The sequence below is a fragment of the Nasonia vitripennis genome, chromosome 5, assembly GCF_009193385.2.
Source record: "Nasonia vitripennis strain AsymCx chromosome 5, Nvit_psr_1.1, whole genome shotgun sequence".
NCBI classification, from domain to species: Eukaryota; Metazoa; Arthropoda; class Insecta; order Hymenoptera; family Pteromalidae; genus Nasonia; species Nasonia vitripennis.
Window position 1 is genome coordinate 21511499 of NC_045761.1, and position 15758 is coordinate 21527256.

At 40.7% G+C, this 15758-nt stretch overlaps 1 protein-coding gene across 10 annotated transcripts in view; it reads right to left on the reverse strand.

Annotated features, from left to right (window-relative positions):
• LOC100124058 (protein phosphatase PP2A 55 kDa regulatory subunit) overlaps positions 1-15758 on the reverse strand; it is a 37518-nt gene that overhangs the window by 8427 nt on the left and 13333 nt on the right. Inside the window, exons 1-3 of one of the 10 annotated variants that reach the window (XM_032601019.1) lie at positions 7991-8131; positions 1284-1623; positions 398-436 (exon numbers count right to left, since the gene is read on the reverse strand). In XM_032601019.1, coding sequence (XP_032456910.1) covers positions 398-436; positions 1284-1404 — 160 coding nt within the window. In that variant the 5' untranslated portion in view covers positions 1405-1623; positions 7991-8131. Of the gene's footprint in view, positions 1-397; positions 437-1283; positions 1637-3008; positions 3106-7990; positions 8139-8498; positions 8591-9184; positions 9430-13353; positions 13710-15758 lie in introns of those variants that run through there. The other 9 variants (XM_032601018.1, XM_016985671.3, XM_032601020.1 and 6 more) reach the window with 9 other exon arrangements.

A 15758-nucleotide genomic window follows, 5' to 3' on the forward strand; every position in this document is an offset into this window, starting at 1 on the left:
ATCTTAGACCTGATGTACTACTGTGCCGACGACTGTTTTCATAATGTTACATCTCGTTGCTTAGGTCCTGCGAGATGATATCGATTTTATACTCGCTGGACCTACTCTTTTTTTCATTGCGTAGTTTTCGTTCTATTGTTTCCAAGCACGGCAATATCCTCTACGGATAGCTACGATACTTGCTTTATCTGTGTAATAAGCTGCAGCGGATGAAAACAACGATCTTGAACAGTTTTAAACGAGTTTGGAAGAAGTTTAAGGTTGCTACATATAGCCAAGGAGACATTATGGCAATCGTTAAAAGCACGCATGGAGTGGAGGGGAGAAAGTCAAATTCAGCGGGGGGATTGGGGGTAATTAAAACAACAAGTCAAAAGTTAGTAATTGTGTGATTTACCCAAGATTGCAGCCTTTCCTATTTTCACCGATGTTTCCCCTTTTGCGCGATGAGAAAAGAGAAGAGTATATGGTCAGTTTGATGTTCTGATATATGAGTTAGACTACTGGCTATTTGGCTCTATAAATTTCCATTTTGGAATATTGGCAGTAATTTTAAAGTTAAATGTTCTAAAAAAAGTTTCGGATGGAGTATGTCGTATGCACACAATGCACTGGTTTTCGATAAACGTCGGGAAGATTGATTGGCAGAGGTTGAATGATAAAAATCCCAAGTCGTCTGCTGTGTGTACACAAAATCAAACTCATCCATCAAAAAAAAGTTTGAGACCATAATTATAGTATTTTATAATGCATTTCTATATAAACTTGTAAATGCGGCTATTGTGAACAAGTACAACCAACTTCCGAAACTTTGAAATTGCTTGAAAGTCGCGCTCGAGTCTCATTCGAATTCCGATTTATGGTTCGAAGAGTACGAAAGTTTTCATAAATATTATAAGTTTCCCGAGGCTTTCTATAAACCTGTATACACACAGGGATTATACAAGGCGCCGGGTATAATCGGAAGAGTAAATGTGTCCGCGGTTTTGACGGATATAAAGTATCCTCTGTCAGCTTGACGTTCTATAGAAACTTTGTTCGTATCCCAAAATAGAATTTAGAGAACCGATTGGGATCTACGTCAACGTTTTTTGTTCCAAATTTTTTAGTCGACTATTGAATTTAAACGTTATTCATAGCTCACATATTTCTACTGGCAATAACATAAAAGCCAAGCAATTTTCGATTCACTAATCGATGGGATAACGTTGACGAATGTGACGTAAACCCCAACCATAATAGGCACACATCTAGCACTAAAAAAGCCCTGGTTACCCCCTTACCAAGCAATTCGGCGAGTTTCTCGTGCAGCTCCTCGAGTGACGAGAATAGCGGCCCATCGAGTTTCCAGGCGAGCGTAGTGCGCTTCGTCCTGGCCGCGACGTCGGTCGGCGAGACGTCCATGGTGCAGTCCACTCATCGATCTCACACAGACTCGTGATGTATACGACAGATTCTCTATATGTTCCTCTCTCGTGTTATTGTCTTGATTGCACTGGACGCTCGGTTAATCGGCGATTATTGCTTTTCGCTGATTGTCCCGCCCGTCGACGAGTGATTTTCGGCCGCGAGATTCAGCGCAGATAGACAGAACGAGCAGTTGTACTGTATATGGAGTGATTTCTGCTTTGTTTAACTGTATTATTCGAGGTCGATTCGATTTTTGAGTGATCGTTTCGACGGTTTGTTTTGGGGAGGTTATATAGAGCTAATTTTATTTTCAAGAAGGTATTGTGAAAATGCGTGCAACAAGTACGCGATATATGCCGGATCCTTTTGTTTATCTTATGAAGTCACGAGGGTGTACTTTTTCTCAATGATTTGATTCTTTTAGATTAGTACACCTTGTCACGCGAACCTCAGCTTTTTTATAGTTTCCTCCCACGTATTTATACAAATGCAGCTACAAAAATAACAATTCCCGCATATAAATAGACTATATTATCATTGTTTATAGTTGTATTTTTCTGCTCGTGAAACTCGACAATTTTTAATAGGGTTACAATACACGCGTGTTATTGATTGATCAACGTTTATTTATAGTATCCAACGTCCATTAATCTATTTTTTTTTCATCCAAGACAAAGGGTAAACTCAATCCATAACGTTTGATTAAAAAGAAAAATAATAATAACAAGCAAAGAATCTATTACAACCTCACGCGAATTCGAACACAAAAGAGATTGATTTATAATTCAATTGCCGCGTAACGAGAGGAAAAAAGCATCAGGCGACACTCGATATAGCGCGTCCGTCAACGCTGACGACTTGACGTTCCGAAGAAAAGTGCCTCCTTCCATTTTACCGCGTCAATTTCATCAATTTTTTTTATCGAGTATTATCTGAACTTACATCCATTAAGCTCGATCAAAGCTCTGTCAACGGTAATTTCTCCGTTCCATGGAGCTTGCAAGCTCGGTGAAATTTTTTAAAAATTACTATATTTTCGTACGAGCTTCACTTATTCAATGCAACGCGACTGCGGTGAAGTATGTATACAATATTCCAGACGCTATTTTCCCTCGATATAAAGTATTCAGGACAAAGGTTGCCCCGCAGCGAGTGAATTACTAAAAGCGACTTTAATAACTCACGAGTGTTTTGAATTATACAACAGTTCTTAAGGACACACCAGCTTTCCTTCATCCGATATCGGAGCTTGTTAGCAAATGTTGTAATACATCGCCGAAACGATCAATCGATTAATCGAGGCTTGCGAATCCTCCTCTAAAAAAAAGCACACATCACGTCTCCCCATTGAAAAAAAGCACAGGGGCACATGTTGCTGTTCCCTTGAAAACAAGAAAATCAAAGCCGCCAACCGTATATACCCACAGCTCAGAACGAAAGCAACAACAACAACAACAACGACTTGGAGAACGAGTGAAAGCACTCGGCCCACATTTCGGTTCAACAGCCCCGGCGCCTCTAACGATCCGCGGCCCTCCTGCAAAAGCTCTCTCCGATAAAAAAGCCTGCCGCCTAGCTATATCTATACACACACTCACGGACAAGCGTATAGGAGAAACTGACAGGTGTAGGTGCACTGGTCCCTGGACGTCGCGGAGATCAAGGAATCACTGGGGCCAGAGCGACTGTCGCGGCTGCAGGTGATGTGTGTGACTCGGCGCCTGCGCCAAAGCCAATCCTGGCCTCAACTGAGGGGCGAAACATTCGACTGAGTCTCTCTCTCTCTAACCGGGGATGGATCTCGCTTTCCCTCTCTTCCCTCTGCGCAAGCTCACCCCGGCCAAGAGCTGCGCGCGCGCTCGACGTCAAATTTGTCTTCTCTCGCTCTCTCGCTCTTGCCACATACGAAATAGAGGAGAAGGATCCACGCACGCGATACGCAGAAGCGTATTTTACACGGAGGTACGTATGCAGCTCGACAGGTAGTCAGGGGATACGCATAATAGAATAGCACCTGCGGCGCGACGACGACAACAAAGGGCCGGGCCGCGAAAGCGCGCGCGAAATATCGATCGAAGCTCGTTCTGAGCTTGCGCGAGCTACTCCACGCGCCAAGTGTGCGGGTGTTCGTGTGTGGAAGTGTACGGGGTGCGATGATGCAGCCTATAGGTTTATCGGGAGACGTCATCTCTGATATAGGCTATACCGGTCTGTCGAGAGGGACCCACTTTATCCGGTGTGCTGGAGAGAGATTTTGATCGATGGCCGCGTGCGACTTCATTTTACTTTCCTGAGGATTAAAAGAAGTCGTGTGTCGATGTATAAGATATTTATACGCGCGGGTGCGAGAGGAAAGCTTTGGAAAAATTTTAAAGCTCGAGCTTGCACTTACAGGCTTTTAAAAATTGATTTTTTTATCATCGAGATCGACTTCGAATTGAAATTTTTTTTTAATTTTAATAGAGCTTTCCTCGTGAATTTAAAACGCCGCAGCTGACACAACGAAATTTCGCACGCGCGTGCAGCACCGGCCCTTTGTGCTTCAATCACTGCAAATCAAAGCCGCGTTTTATTCTGTTTTGTCGGTTTTACACGCACACACGTACGCCGGCCGTGTGTTGCTTTAACACGCTTAAAATAATGTGTTCAAACAGCTTTACTAGGTCATTTAACGCCTGTGAGCATCACGAGCTTTAACGCGGTGAGAAAAAAATAAAGACGAGTAGAGAGACGAAAGAGCCAAGAATTACTAGGTATAAAACAAAAGTTCGTTAACTTTCACGGTGATACGCACGAAAATTGGGTATGTATTTCAGCGCGACTAAACTTTTCTCTCTCGACGAAATTGCTTTTATCATTGATGAAGCTTGGGTGTATAAGGTATCTCCCTGGAGAAAAAAAAGAAGACGCGCGACGGCGATTGTTTAGAGCTCTAAAAGCTCTTACGTTAAATAAATTGATTCTATCGCTGATCGATTAGCCGAGAATCGATGATGAGCTATTGCAATTTATTCGACATTAAGTGCATCGAGCTGGTATATAGGTCAGGCTTTGGTGCGGAAATAACAATTATAGATATAGTGAGGTTCAAGTTCAGTTATAGTTGCGAGGATGCGTTTTGAGCGTGAAATGCTTACGGAAGAGAAGCTTTAATTATTCGTGAATATTCAGACTGTCACACACAGAAGAGAATTTTCTATAGTTAAATGAAGCTACGAGGTCTATCATTGAAAATTTCTCAGAAACTGAGGTGAAATTCGGTTAAAAGTGTACGTGACGTTGTAGCGATCGATCGAGCCCTTTGAACTCTCTCTCTCTCTCTCTACACTCTGTCATTATACAAAATTACAAAGGCATTTCTAAATCTTCCACGATGATATTAATTTAGGCCTGCACAGTACATAGCCTTCGAAATTAATATATTCATCATGTAACTAACGCAATTTGAGGTTTCTCATTTGGAAACTTGTTTCGCCTAGAAAACTTTAAACGTAAAATCTACTGAGATTGAGCGCATCGCGTTTTCAGACTGGATAATACGTATTTCGCACCTTTAAAATCGATAGTTTCGACTAAAAATAAAAAGCAATCAAAGACCGAGTGATCGGGAAAATTTAGAGCGTTATATTAGGGAATCCCGTCAATTAGCACACAACAATCAAGCTCTCGTAAGTCTTCGGGATATTCTGCGACGCAATTGAAAACCAATAATGGATTGATTCACGGTGTACACATTAGCCCGGCTCATGCGCTGCACAATAGCCTGTGTGTATACCTCTGCCTGAACAATCGAACGGAGATTATGCGTATAATTATCATTATGAAGTAATAGTAATACATCGAGTGTTTCGAAACTACTCGAAAAAGGCGTAACTTGTCGAAACACCTCTGGCAATTCGTCCATTTACGCTTGCGACACGAAAATACCATCTAACTCCATCCGAGGCAGCTTCCCACAACTCTATCCATATAAGTACAATATAATATATCGTGTGTACATATTGTGTAGCCACACACACACCCATAGCAGTCCAAACAATGCGCGAAAGCTCAAGCGCGCGCGAGACACATCAGCTGCCAGAAAAGCTCTCTCTCTCTCTCTCTCTCTCTCTCTCTCTCTCTCTCTCTCTCTCTCTCTCTCTCTCTCTCTTCTATATAACTACCGCACGTGCAGCATAATTATGACGGCCACGAGAGCCTTTGACCCCAGCAGCGCTCGCACAGTGTAGTGGAGTATGACGTCGTAAATCCCTGACGTCAGGCCAACTCGGAACAACGTTACAACTACTTAGGTATTACTTACACACAACTTTTCGGATCTACCGGCGCGCGAGTCGCAGATAACGGGGTGAGTATCACGCGCGCGGGCGAATCAATCAGCGTTGACGTAACGAAAGCTCACTCTGTGTGTGTGCGTGTGTAAGTACATACATGTATGCAGCTAGGCGCGTGTCACTCGACACCAGCGAGAGCCTAGATAGACGCTCTTTCTCTCTCGTCGGTACTTTTGCCATCCACACTCCTTCGTGCACAGCCTACTGGTTTCCGGAGCGACTTGGCCTACTCTCTCCGCCGCTATATAACTCGCGGTATAAGCAATTCTTGGGGTGCTCGTTGTGACTCTCTTTTTTGAGATGGAGAAATGAGAGAGAGAGAGAGAGAGAGAGAGAGAGAGAGAGAGAGAGAGAGAGAAACTGTCGAGGGTGTTCGGCTTCGGGGGTTTGAGGAGGAAAGCTGAGAGAGAAGTTCGTGTAAGCGAGCGTGTGTTCTGAAAAGAGCAGCGCGGTATGCGCTTATTTCATTGACTTTGCGGAGTTCTGAGAGGTCACCGCTCGCTGTTTTGAAAGATTTGACGACGTTGTTGATATGTCCTATAATGTAAGGTGTGTTATTACGGAAAAGAAAGATATGCGTGTGTCTTGGAAGCCATTTGTCACTAGTTATAAAAAATTTTAGTACACGAGTGATTTTTATCTATGAAAATTCAGGCATAAATTAATAACACAGCCTAGAGTGTTAAACAAAGAATATCAGAAAGCGCGATAATGTATGTTATTAGAAGGCGCCGCACAAGCTCTGCAAACGAGATTTTCGTTTTTAATATAAAAAGCCTTGCAATCGATCAAATATTTGCAGAGCTCTCCACAGATAGCCCCCGATCACCGGCGCACTTGCGCCTGTATTAATTTTACGATATTACATCATGTTGCGCCGATACATTTTCAATAACGAGAAAATTGATATACCTACGTCAAAAAAAAATCAAAAGTTGTAATGAATCGAAAGAGCGACAGTTATTTCGCGTGCCGACTAATTTAAAAGCGCAAGCGCATCGAGAATGGCGCATATAGCAATCAGGCAAGCTCTCTCTTTCTTTTGCATATGCAAAGGATTGAAGAACTGTTATTGTGTATATATGTACAGTTGCATTGTGCACCAGTGAATTGCGAGCGAAGGTTTTAAAGAGATTCAATGATACAGATATCCTCTGCGCTTGACACTTTAATGCACGAGCCTGTACGGCTTTGTTTGCTTCGATGTGTGTGTATAGGTGGAAAATATTTTTAGATACTTTTCTAGATCATCGATCTTGAAAATCGCCGAGTGTCTGGACTGGACTTTTTATAAGAAAGCTATTATGCCTGCATTAATCTTTTTAAGGATGTTTATTCGTTTGAAAAAAAAAACGTTTTTACAATTATTGAATTATTCTCTCCGACATTACGATGATTGAAGTACACACAACTCAAACGATGAATTAATTCAAGCGTTTTAAATCAATTAAAACTCATGCGTATATGAATTCGCAAAAAGGGGAAACGTTTCACTCGTAAACTAGATTGTTACTACCTATATATGCTCGGCTAAATTGCCCGGCTTGTCAATCAGCATATAAATTAATAATAACCGTACATTTCCTAACACTATGAAGAATGTAAACAGACTATAGTAAGAGCGCAAGCCCATGACTCGCGGCTGCGCGAGTGTAGTAATTATCTTAGGTCGTATAATGATGGAGGCATTGAACTCTGGAATTTTTTCTTTTTCAAGCGTTCCTATAATATTGAAAAAAAACTTTTTGTAGAAAGATAGAATTTAATTTTGTTTACGGTTAAATAATTTGTTAATTACAATAAAGAACTCGAGTTTACAGCGACGATGGGCTTATTTACATGATGTTGCAGCTATGCATGTAAATCGAAATTATCACGTGCGTGCACCTAACGACTTCATAATTAAATTATTATTCTCGATAAATACTTCAAGCTTAATTGGAATATACTGAAACGCTGTATATTTATTTCCAGCGTGAATAATTAAAACTGTGTACAATCTTTTGTGTATTGTTTAAAATATTCTCGCTCGATGGATCTCTTTGTACTCAAAAGCAATAATTAATTAATTTTTTAATGGTTACAGTATAGCCATCAAATTTCAATCTACCATACGAAATAACGACGCACGACTAATTTTTTAATTAAAAAGTGATACCATACTCAAAGCACACATTTTCCAATGCTCGCCCAAAGCAAACTAGATAAAAAAAATCGATCAAAAATCCGTAACAGGATAAAAGAACCTTCAAAGCACAACATCCGAGCCAGCTGACGATTTTTTCTCAGCGCACTTTTCACCGGGAAAAAAACAAGAAAAATCACTCCCGAAATAAAAAATGTTCGAAAAATTCCCGTGGACAGGATCGCATGCGGCTGCCTCGAGATACTGAGAGTGTGACGCCAACGCCTTGTGAAGAAGCGCGTTCGAGGGCAATTTGTTCGCATTAGAGAACGTTTGCTAATGCGATTGGCACAATCGTCGGCTCGGATGATGCAGTCGCGCGGTGCTTTTTCGACTAGCACTGGCTCGGATGATGCTGAATTTTCTAACGATTCTTTTCCGAGACATGTTGTCACGTTGCCAAAGGTGGAAAAATCTGGGAGTACTTTTGATGTTAGAGCTTCGTTCGGTGTTATTTTATGGCTAAAAGTATGAGTAACGTTAAGCAATTCATTTCTGTGCTTTCGTTCAATTTTCCAAATAGTCTCGAAAATTATTGTGAAAAAAAAGGAAAACAGCATTTTACTTACGTGCAATCGGTAAGTAATGATACATCCGATCAATCACGTTCATAATTACACGTACGCAGATCCGAATCATCAGGTAAACGAAGGATCGATAATTTTCGTACCAAACTACAACGATAAGCTTCCGACACGACAATAGCGAACTGGTGTATGTTAGTTGGCATGATGCGAGGCTGAGTGGGGGGGTTAACTTTGATTTCGGCGAACTACGTGGTGAATGTACGTAAAAATTTATGACTTCGATAGAAAAACGTGTCAGCAAAATTTATCAAGCTTCTGACGCCTGAAATAAACGAAACGTCGATTTACGAATTTCCTCGACTTAGAGATAGAGACGATATTCCCTTTTTTAAACATCCAGAACTAATCGTTCTCGCTTATAATAATGATATATACACTTCCCCAAAAGCATAGCACATCCAAGAGCGTCGAAACGCAACGATTTTATTTCAAACACTCTACAACGTTCCGAGCAAGGACTACTTACACTATACACCCGACTTGTTTTGTTTTGAAAACAAACACCTCGACACCGATGCCAACTGCCGTTTCCCTCAATACACACAGACACACAGGCATCGGCGATAAAAAACGAAAGAAAGCTAGGAAAAACAGGCCTGTATACACTATGATCGAAATCCGGGAAAAACGTTTGATACGAAAGAGAAAAATTCAAATTCACCACTCACGGTAATAATCGTCAAAGTTGCCGTTGGGCTGATAGACGTCGACCCCGTAGTCGTGGTCGTGGTCCACGTCGTTGGTGTAATCGTAACAATCGCTGTCGCCAAGGCTGTGGGTGTTGAGGCTGCTCAAACTTCGCGTCCGGTAAGATGATCTGCGACCGCGAGTTCGATTTCGCGAATTCATCCCGTATACACGACGCGCGCGATATACGAAGGGCGACTGATTTTACACGACTGAGTCCTCTTGTCTCTCTCTATAGCGGTCGCCTGGCTTTGTTTGTGTTTGCGCACCCGTGTTTACACGCGTATATTTATGTATGCATATACATGGGACAGAAATGGGCGGGAAAGTTGAATTTGAAATTCCGGGAGAATTTTTTTAGGCATTTGATTCTGAAAATTCTTCAAACAAGTATACACGAGAGTATTATTGCGGGATACCTGAATTATGCCGCGTTTTAAAGGTCACGGGTATAAGAGGCGAAATACAAGGCCGAGGGGGAGATATGCAAAGCGTACTTATCACGAGCGGCAAGCGTAAACCGACGCGCCTGAAATGTTCTCGGAATTTTTGTTCCACAAGCCGGGGGGAAAAAACTATATGCTCGCGGAGTATGATGAGGTACATCGATAATATCGATTTCTGTCATTTCTCGTTCAGTTCTAATTTCATCTCAGCAACGCCATCTGATAACGGAATTCTTTACTTTGCTGCGAAAATGATCTAATGGGTATTTTCAGATGCTCATAGCCGCGTGGACGAAACAGTTTTTGAGTGTTTTTTACGTAAAATTATACCTCCGTTACAAAACTCAAGTTAATAAACATTTTACCCTGGCAGCATATGCCAATTACACGCTCTTGTAGACGCAACATGGCTTTGGAAGTGAAAATGCGCAGTCGTGCGTATTGTAGCTTTTCAGCGCGTTTTGTACATACGTAGTTAATTATATAAACTTCAAATGAAAGTATATTAGCATTAATAATAATAATTTCAAATATGTCTACATTTTTATTCTTCTAATTTTTCGTACGAAACCTCAAGTGTAATAACTAATATCGTCTCAATTAATCAAACAAATCCACGCCTAAATATTCAAAATCCATACGTCGTGAAAAATAGCGCGCATAAGTCGACAAGTCAGCTAGGAACTGTGGAAGAAACGTCTTTCTCTCTCTCTCTCTCTCTCTCTCTCTCTCTCTCTCTCTCTCTCTCTCTCGTCTGTCCCTTCCTCTCTTCATAAGAGCAATTGAAAATTATGCCAATTGAAGGCTCTTTTCGCGTTCCGCACGATTATGCAAACACATTTTCACGCTCATTACTCCTGCAGCTGTCACAAGAGAGAGAGAGAGAGAGAGAGCACGTTATATTCGCTGTTTTCACAGTCCTGTAACTGCGAATCCGCCGCTCGAGAACAAAGTTTCTTCCATCTGTTCAGCCGCGTTTGTATTTAGCAACTTTTTTACAGCGACTTCTGGCTCTCTCTCGCGGACTAATTAAATTGTATCTCGCTATCTTTAAGCTCTTTTGACGAATTTTACTCTTCAGTTTACATGCTCGAAATATGTGAGTCTTTAATTAGAGCTTTTTGTAAGTATAGCAAGATTAAATATTCAGCTTTAACGGAGGTAATTGTTCGTGAATTTAAATTTTGTAAAAATCACAATCGTCATATTATTAGCACGTATGCTTGAAAGTTTTTTATTTATTGACAAAACTTGAGTAATATACCTCGCGATAAAAGCGATTTGTTTGGAAGCACTCGGCTAGTGTGCTCTCGAGATATTGACATTTTATTTTGTTAGCGCACTCCTGATTTTTGCGCAAAATTCGCTATACTGTTTCTGAATGTGAATTATGTCGGATGGGCGGTTTATTCCAAAAAATTCTATAACCGTGTAAAGCGTACGTCGAGTTGAAACAAATTTCAATCGATCAAAGCACCCATGCTAGCTCGTGTCTCAAATACCATATTCATATCTAATGAAATACTATCCATACCAGACAAATAGGTGCACGTCTTTTTCATCTCCATAGAGACATTCCGCAGACAAACGGAATACCAAGTCGGTTGTATGAATTCGTTCTGGTAATTTATCAATACGTGATTGACTGATCGCCGTGTATAGTCGTAGTCGGCGTCGTCGTAGTACAGACAACTTTTGCTCGGCTGGTAATTACGTAAAACAGTTGGAAATCGAGCCGCCCGTTGCATAATTGTGGGGAATTCGATAGTAGGAAAATTTGTACTTCGATTCGCTCGCGCTCCTTGAACGTGATTGAATTCACTAATTAACCGCCTATTCCAATGTGAGCCGATTGCGCCAATTACTAGGTTTGGGACAAAGTGACGACGATGACGATGTAGTGATGATGATGGTGATGCTTTGAAACTATAATAAATGTATCGCTTTGCACTACACACATCGAGTATATCAGCTTTTCAAAGAATTAAGGATATTATAGCAGTCTATATATGGTATAAATGTGATATGTATCACAAAAAAAATAAATAAATATAAATGACAAAAAATTAGTCGGAATAGTGAATTTATTTTACGAAAAAAGCACAAAAGGAGAGCTCTTTAACGTCCAACTCCAACATATAATAAAGAGTAATGTAAGAACCGAGCGTAATTATTGATTAAACGATATGAACGCCCTGTAGAGTGAAGTCAAGCGATTAGTAGCTTTCCGTGCGCGGACGTCCGAATTTCATAAATTTCAGAACTAAAGTGAATTCGACGACACTATGATTCACCGAATAATGAAATTGAAATATGCCTAGTCATTAAATATCTTTCAGTGTGATGAGTTTTCACATTAACTCTTTTCTGCTCTTGATTATCGCTAATTTTTGATAAATTATGCCCCTAAAGTTCTGAGGCTTTATTATTCTTCCTCATATCGTGAAATGTTGAATTTTTGTGACAGAAACTAATGGAAACAAATGGAATCGTAATACACACCAAATATGTATACGCGTCTTGAGTAAATATTAGTCGAAGGTGGTGTGGCACCCTAAACTTTTTGGTTACTCTCAGACGGTATTTCAGTGTTTACTTCTAAAAAACGGTAAGTTCCGCTAATAGGTTTACTCTCGTGAAATAGCTTGCTCGCGGATAGACATTTTTTACGACAGTATGTTATACTTTATTTTCGTGCGCTGCCTTTTCTTTGAAGAGTGATTTTTCAATCGAATCTTCAACATAGTTGTGTTTCTGCGATAAACAGTAGTACCGTAAAACTCATCAGTATCGTAAAGTTACTATCGTGTAACAATAAACGCTATTGACATTCTACTTCAGTTAACATTCTTTCCGGGCTTATCCGTTTACAATCTTCGGTAGCTGTTAGGTAAGTAATTGATAGCTTCGTAGCTCGGTTATCACACACTGAACCTTGTAAGCGCTGCTTTTCGTTTATATCGTATTATTCCCAACTTTCTCGTCGGCGCATGAGTCGGCGATATTCCAAAATAGACGATGTTCAAAAAGCGGGTCCGCATAAATAATTAATATAATCAACACCGAGATCGATCATAAACCCCGGCTATTATTCTGGATTACATAATCAAAAGTGCAAACATTGTATTGTGTACCTTTATAGCTTTATGTACCAAGATTCCGTTGTTTCATCAAAATTAATATTCCATCAGAGAAATTATTGCGGAAATATGGTGCGGCATCGATAAAATCAATAAGAGCTTTGTTTCGTAAATAATAGAATACACGTTCACAGGTATAACAATCGGAAAAAATAATCGTCATGTCGTGTGCCTATCATTAACATTGCATGCTGCATGTCGCCGCCGAAGCGATGTATTCGGCTGGAATACGTATACGCGCCCCACATGACCTCAAACCATCCAATCATACACGTGTATGTACTTTACCTTTAATCAAACATGATTCGGCTTGATAGGACATATGAAGGGAGTGATCATCAGACTGATGTATCAGCTTCAACTTTAGTCGCGTATAAATCCGCACACCGAATTCACACTCTCTACGTATGCAATGACGATCCTCTGCACTTACTATTATTAAAGCCTCAATAGTGAATATTTCGGATTATTTTTTTAACAATGTTAACGATAAGGACTCGTCCATTCGATTATTTATCCCTGATTCAGCGAAACAAAAGGCCAAGAAAAAAAACAAAAGCTCACCGGTCCGTTTGTTTACAGCTGTGTTGATCATGGAGCCGAGCTTGGTGAGGCTGGACTGCCTCATGATGCTGGCTGGACTCTTCATGGGTTTGGCTATGGTGGATGCAGCTTGTTGCTGGCCAACTTGTCCTGACAATGGGGCATTTGCTGCTGCTGTTGGCAAAGCAGTCGCACTGCCACGACAGTCTGTCGATGCAGGGCTCGGACTGGGGGCCCGCTGGTGCGTAGCCCCCCATAGACCCACAACCCCCGCGTGACGCGTGATGGGGCCGGACACAAGCAAACAGCTGCTGCTGCTGCTCGACTCCTGTTACCGCCTCCTGCCTGAACTTTGCCAGGGACAAAATCATTCACTTCTGGAATCAGAGAAAAATTATTATTTTTACTTTTGTATGCACAGCGTTTCCATATCATTTACTTACTTATAGAGTAAGGTTCAAAGGAAGAGTAATGTTATACGCTCTTGAGTACGGAGGAAAGGTTATTACGTCTTTAGAGGAAGCAATGCAATTTCGCATGTAATTTCTCGTGAAAAGGACATTTTTAATACCCCTATGCTTTGAAGCTCGCTCGAAGATACCATCAATTGGCAGATTTCGTTGAATTTTATATAAAATTCATGAAGTTTTAACGAAACGTTTATTTTCAATATTTTGCACGAATATTAATTAACAATTAATCATCGTTCGCCTTGACCAACAAAGTAACGTCCCTTTGTACACTTTCTACGCATACCCATTGAAATTCGAATAACTGACAAGTTTTATTCATTCATTATACGCTTGAGAACACCGTTTCCGTTGTTTCCGGGAAACTTTGTATCAGCTAACGAGAGAAAATAAGCGTATGCAGTTATGCATCTCTCTTTGAGTCGCTCATTTGCTTATTGCTTGAATAGCCGTCGGGTAATAATGCGCTTTTCTTTTGCACTGAAGCGAACATCAGCAATAGGTCGCTGACGTAAACAGAAAGTTATGTGAATAGCGGAGCTTTATATAATTGCATTCGCAATATGGAATCTGAAATATGCTTCGCGAGGATTATTATAAGGCGTCTGTAGAAAAAGTATGTTATTTTTACTGAAGAACAAGGCTCCGCGACCAACAGTGACACTATCACTTTACGCTTATAGTGTTGTAATTAAGTACGAAATTTTCTTTTATACGAAGATACCGCTAGTATCTCGTATAAAGTTTCAAACAAGTATTCCTGTTAATAAAGTCCAATCGCTTAATGCGAGCCATTAACCGGGACGCACTTCTGATTGTATCAAGGTTAATCATTGATAAAGAGAACAAAGTTACAAGTTACATGTGTTCATATGACAAATGGTAACGTATACATGTCAATGTTCATTAAACGACTGAATTTGGGCTAAATCATTATCAAACGAATAGTTAGTTCCAATCCCGTCTAGAATCATGTAATATTCATTTCGAATTATTCTCAAATTCAGCCGTTCCATAAATTCGTAATAACTGATACAATCATGACAACAAAAGTTGACCTACATAAGCGAACCAAAAAAGATATTATACGTCATTCGAACGATCCGACATAAACATTCATAACCATGTTAACTAAACGTTTATCAGACTGTTCGAACGTTTACTGCAATAATAAAGAGAATTTAAAAACTGGAAACCTTTCCACCAGATATACCATCAAATTAAACACATTCATAATACTCTTCCTTCCAGAATCGTCCCAGACATCCGTACGTCACGAAAACAATTCCGTTCGTCAACCGGATTACAAGCACAATATTTTTACCTCCAAAAAAAGAAACAAACAACAGATCCTCTCGACTATATCCTTTTCTGCACGGTCACGCAAAACCGCGAAATAGAGTAGCAACAGGTTGTCAGGCATCAAATATAGAATCCGAGCTCTGTACAGGTGTACAAAATGCGACTTCGTTTTAAGAGCGCGCACACCTTGAACTTTCATCGCACAATGGAAACTGCCTCTCTCTTCCTGTGCTTTGCTTAATCATGAGCTTTCGATCGATAAAGCAGAAGTCCAAAGGCGAATTTAATTGAAACGTCGAACATCCGAGTAAAATTCAGCCCAGCTGTAATCGTGTCCAGAATACGAATGACGAACGTAATTGAAAATTATGCAAATTCGCTTTCTGATAAACCGGAATGAAGAAACTCAAGCATAACCCAGTGGGCAAAGCGGATGTCATAAACGTCATATCGCGCAATAGAGCCGACATTACAAACTCGCAGACGTATGTTACATACACGCGCGCCGGCGGTTTCGGTTCAAAGGCCAAAGGAGGCGACGAACGCAGGACGCCATACGACGACTTAGACTTTTTCGTGCGGCACGAGACGCACTCGGACTACCAATGGCCCATTAAGCTCGGCTTGGATGGATACGTATAACGAAGGAATTTA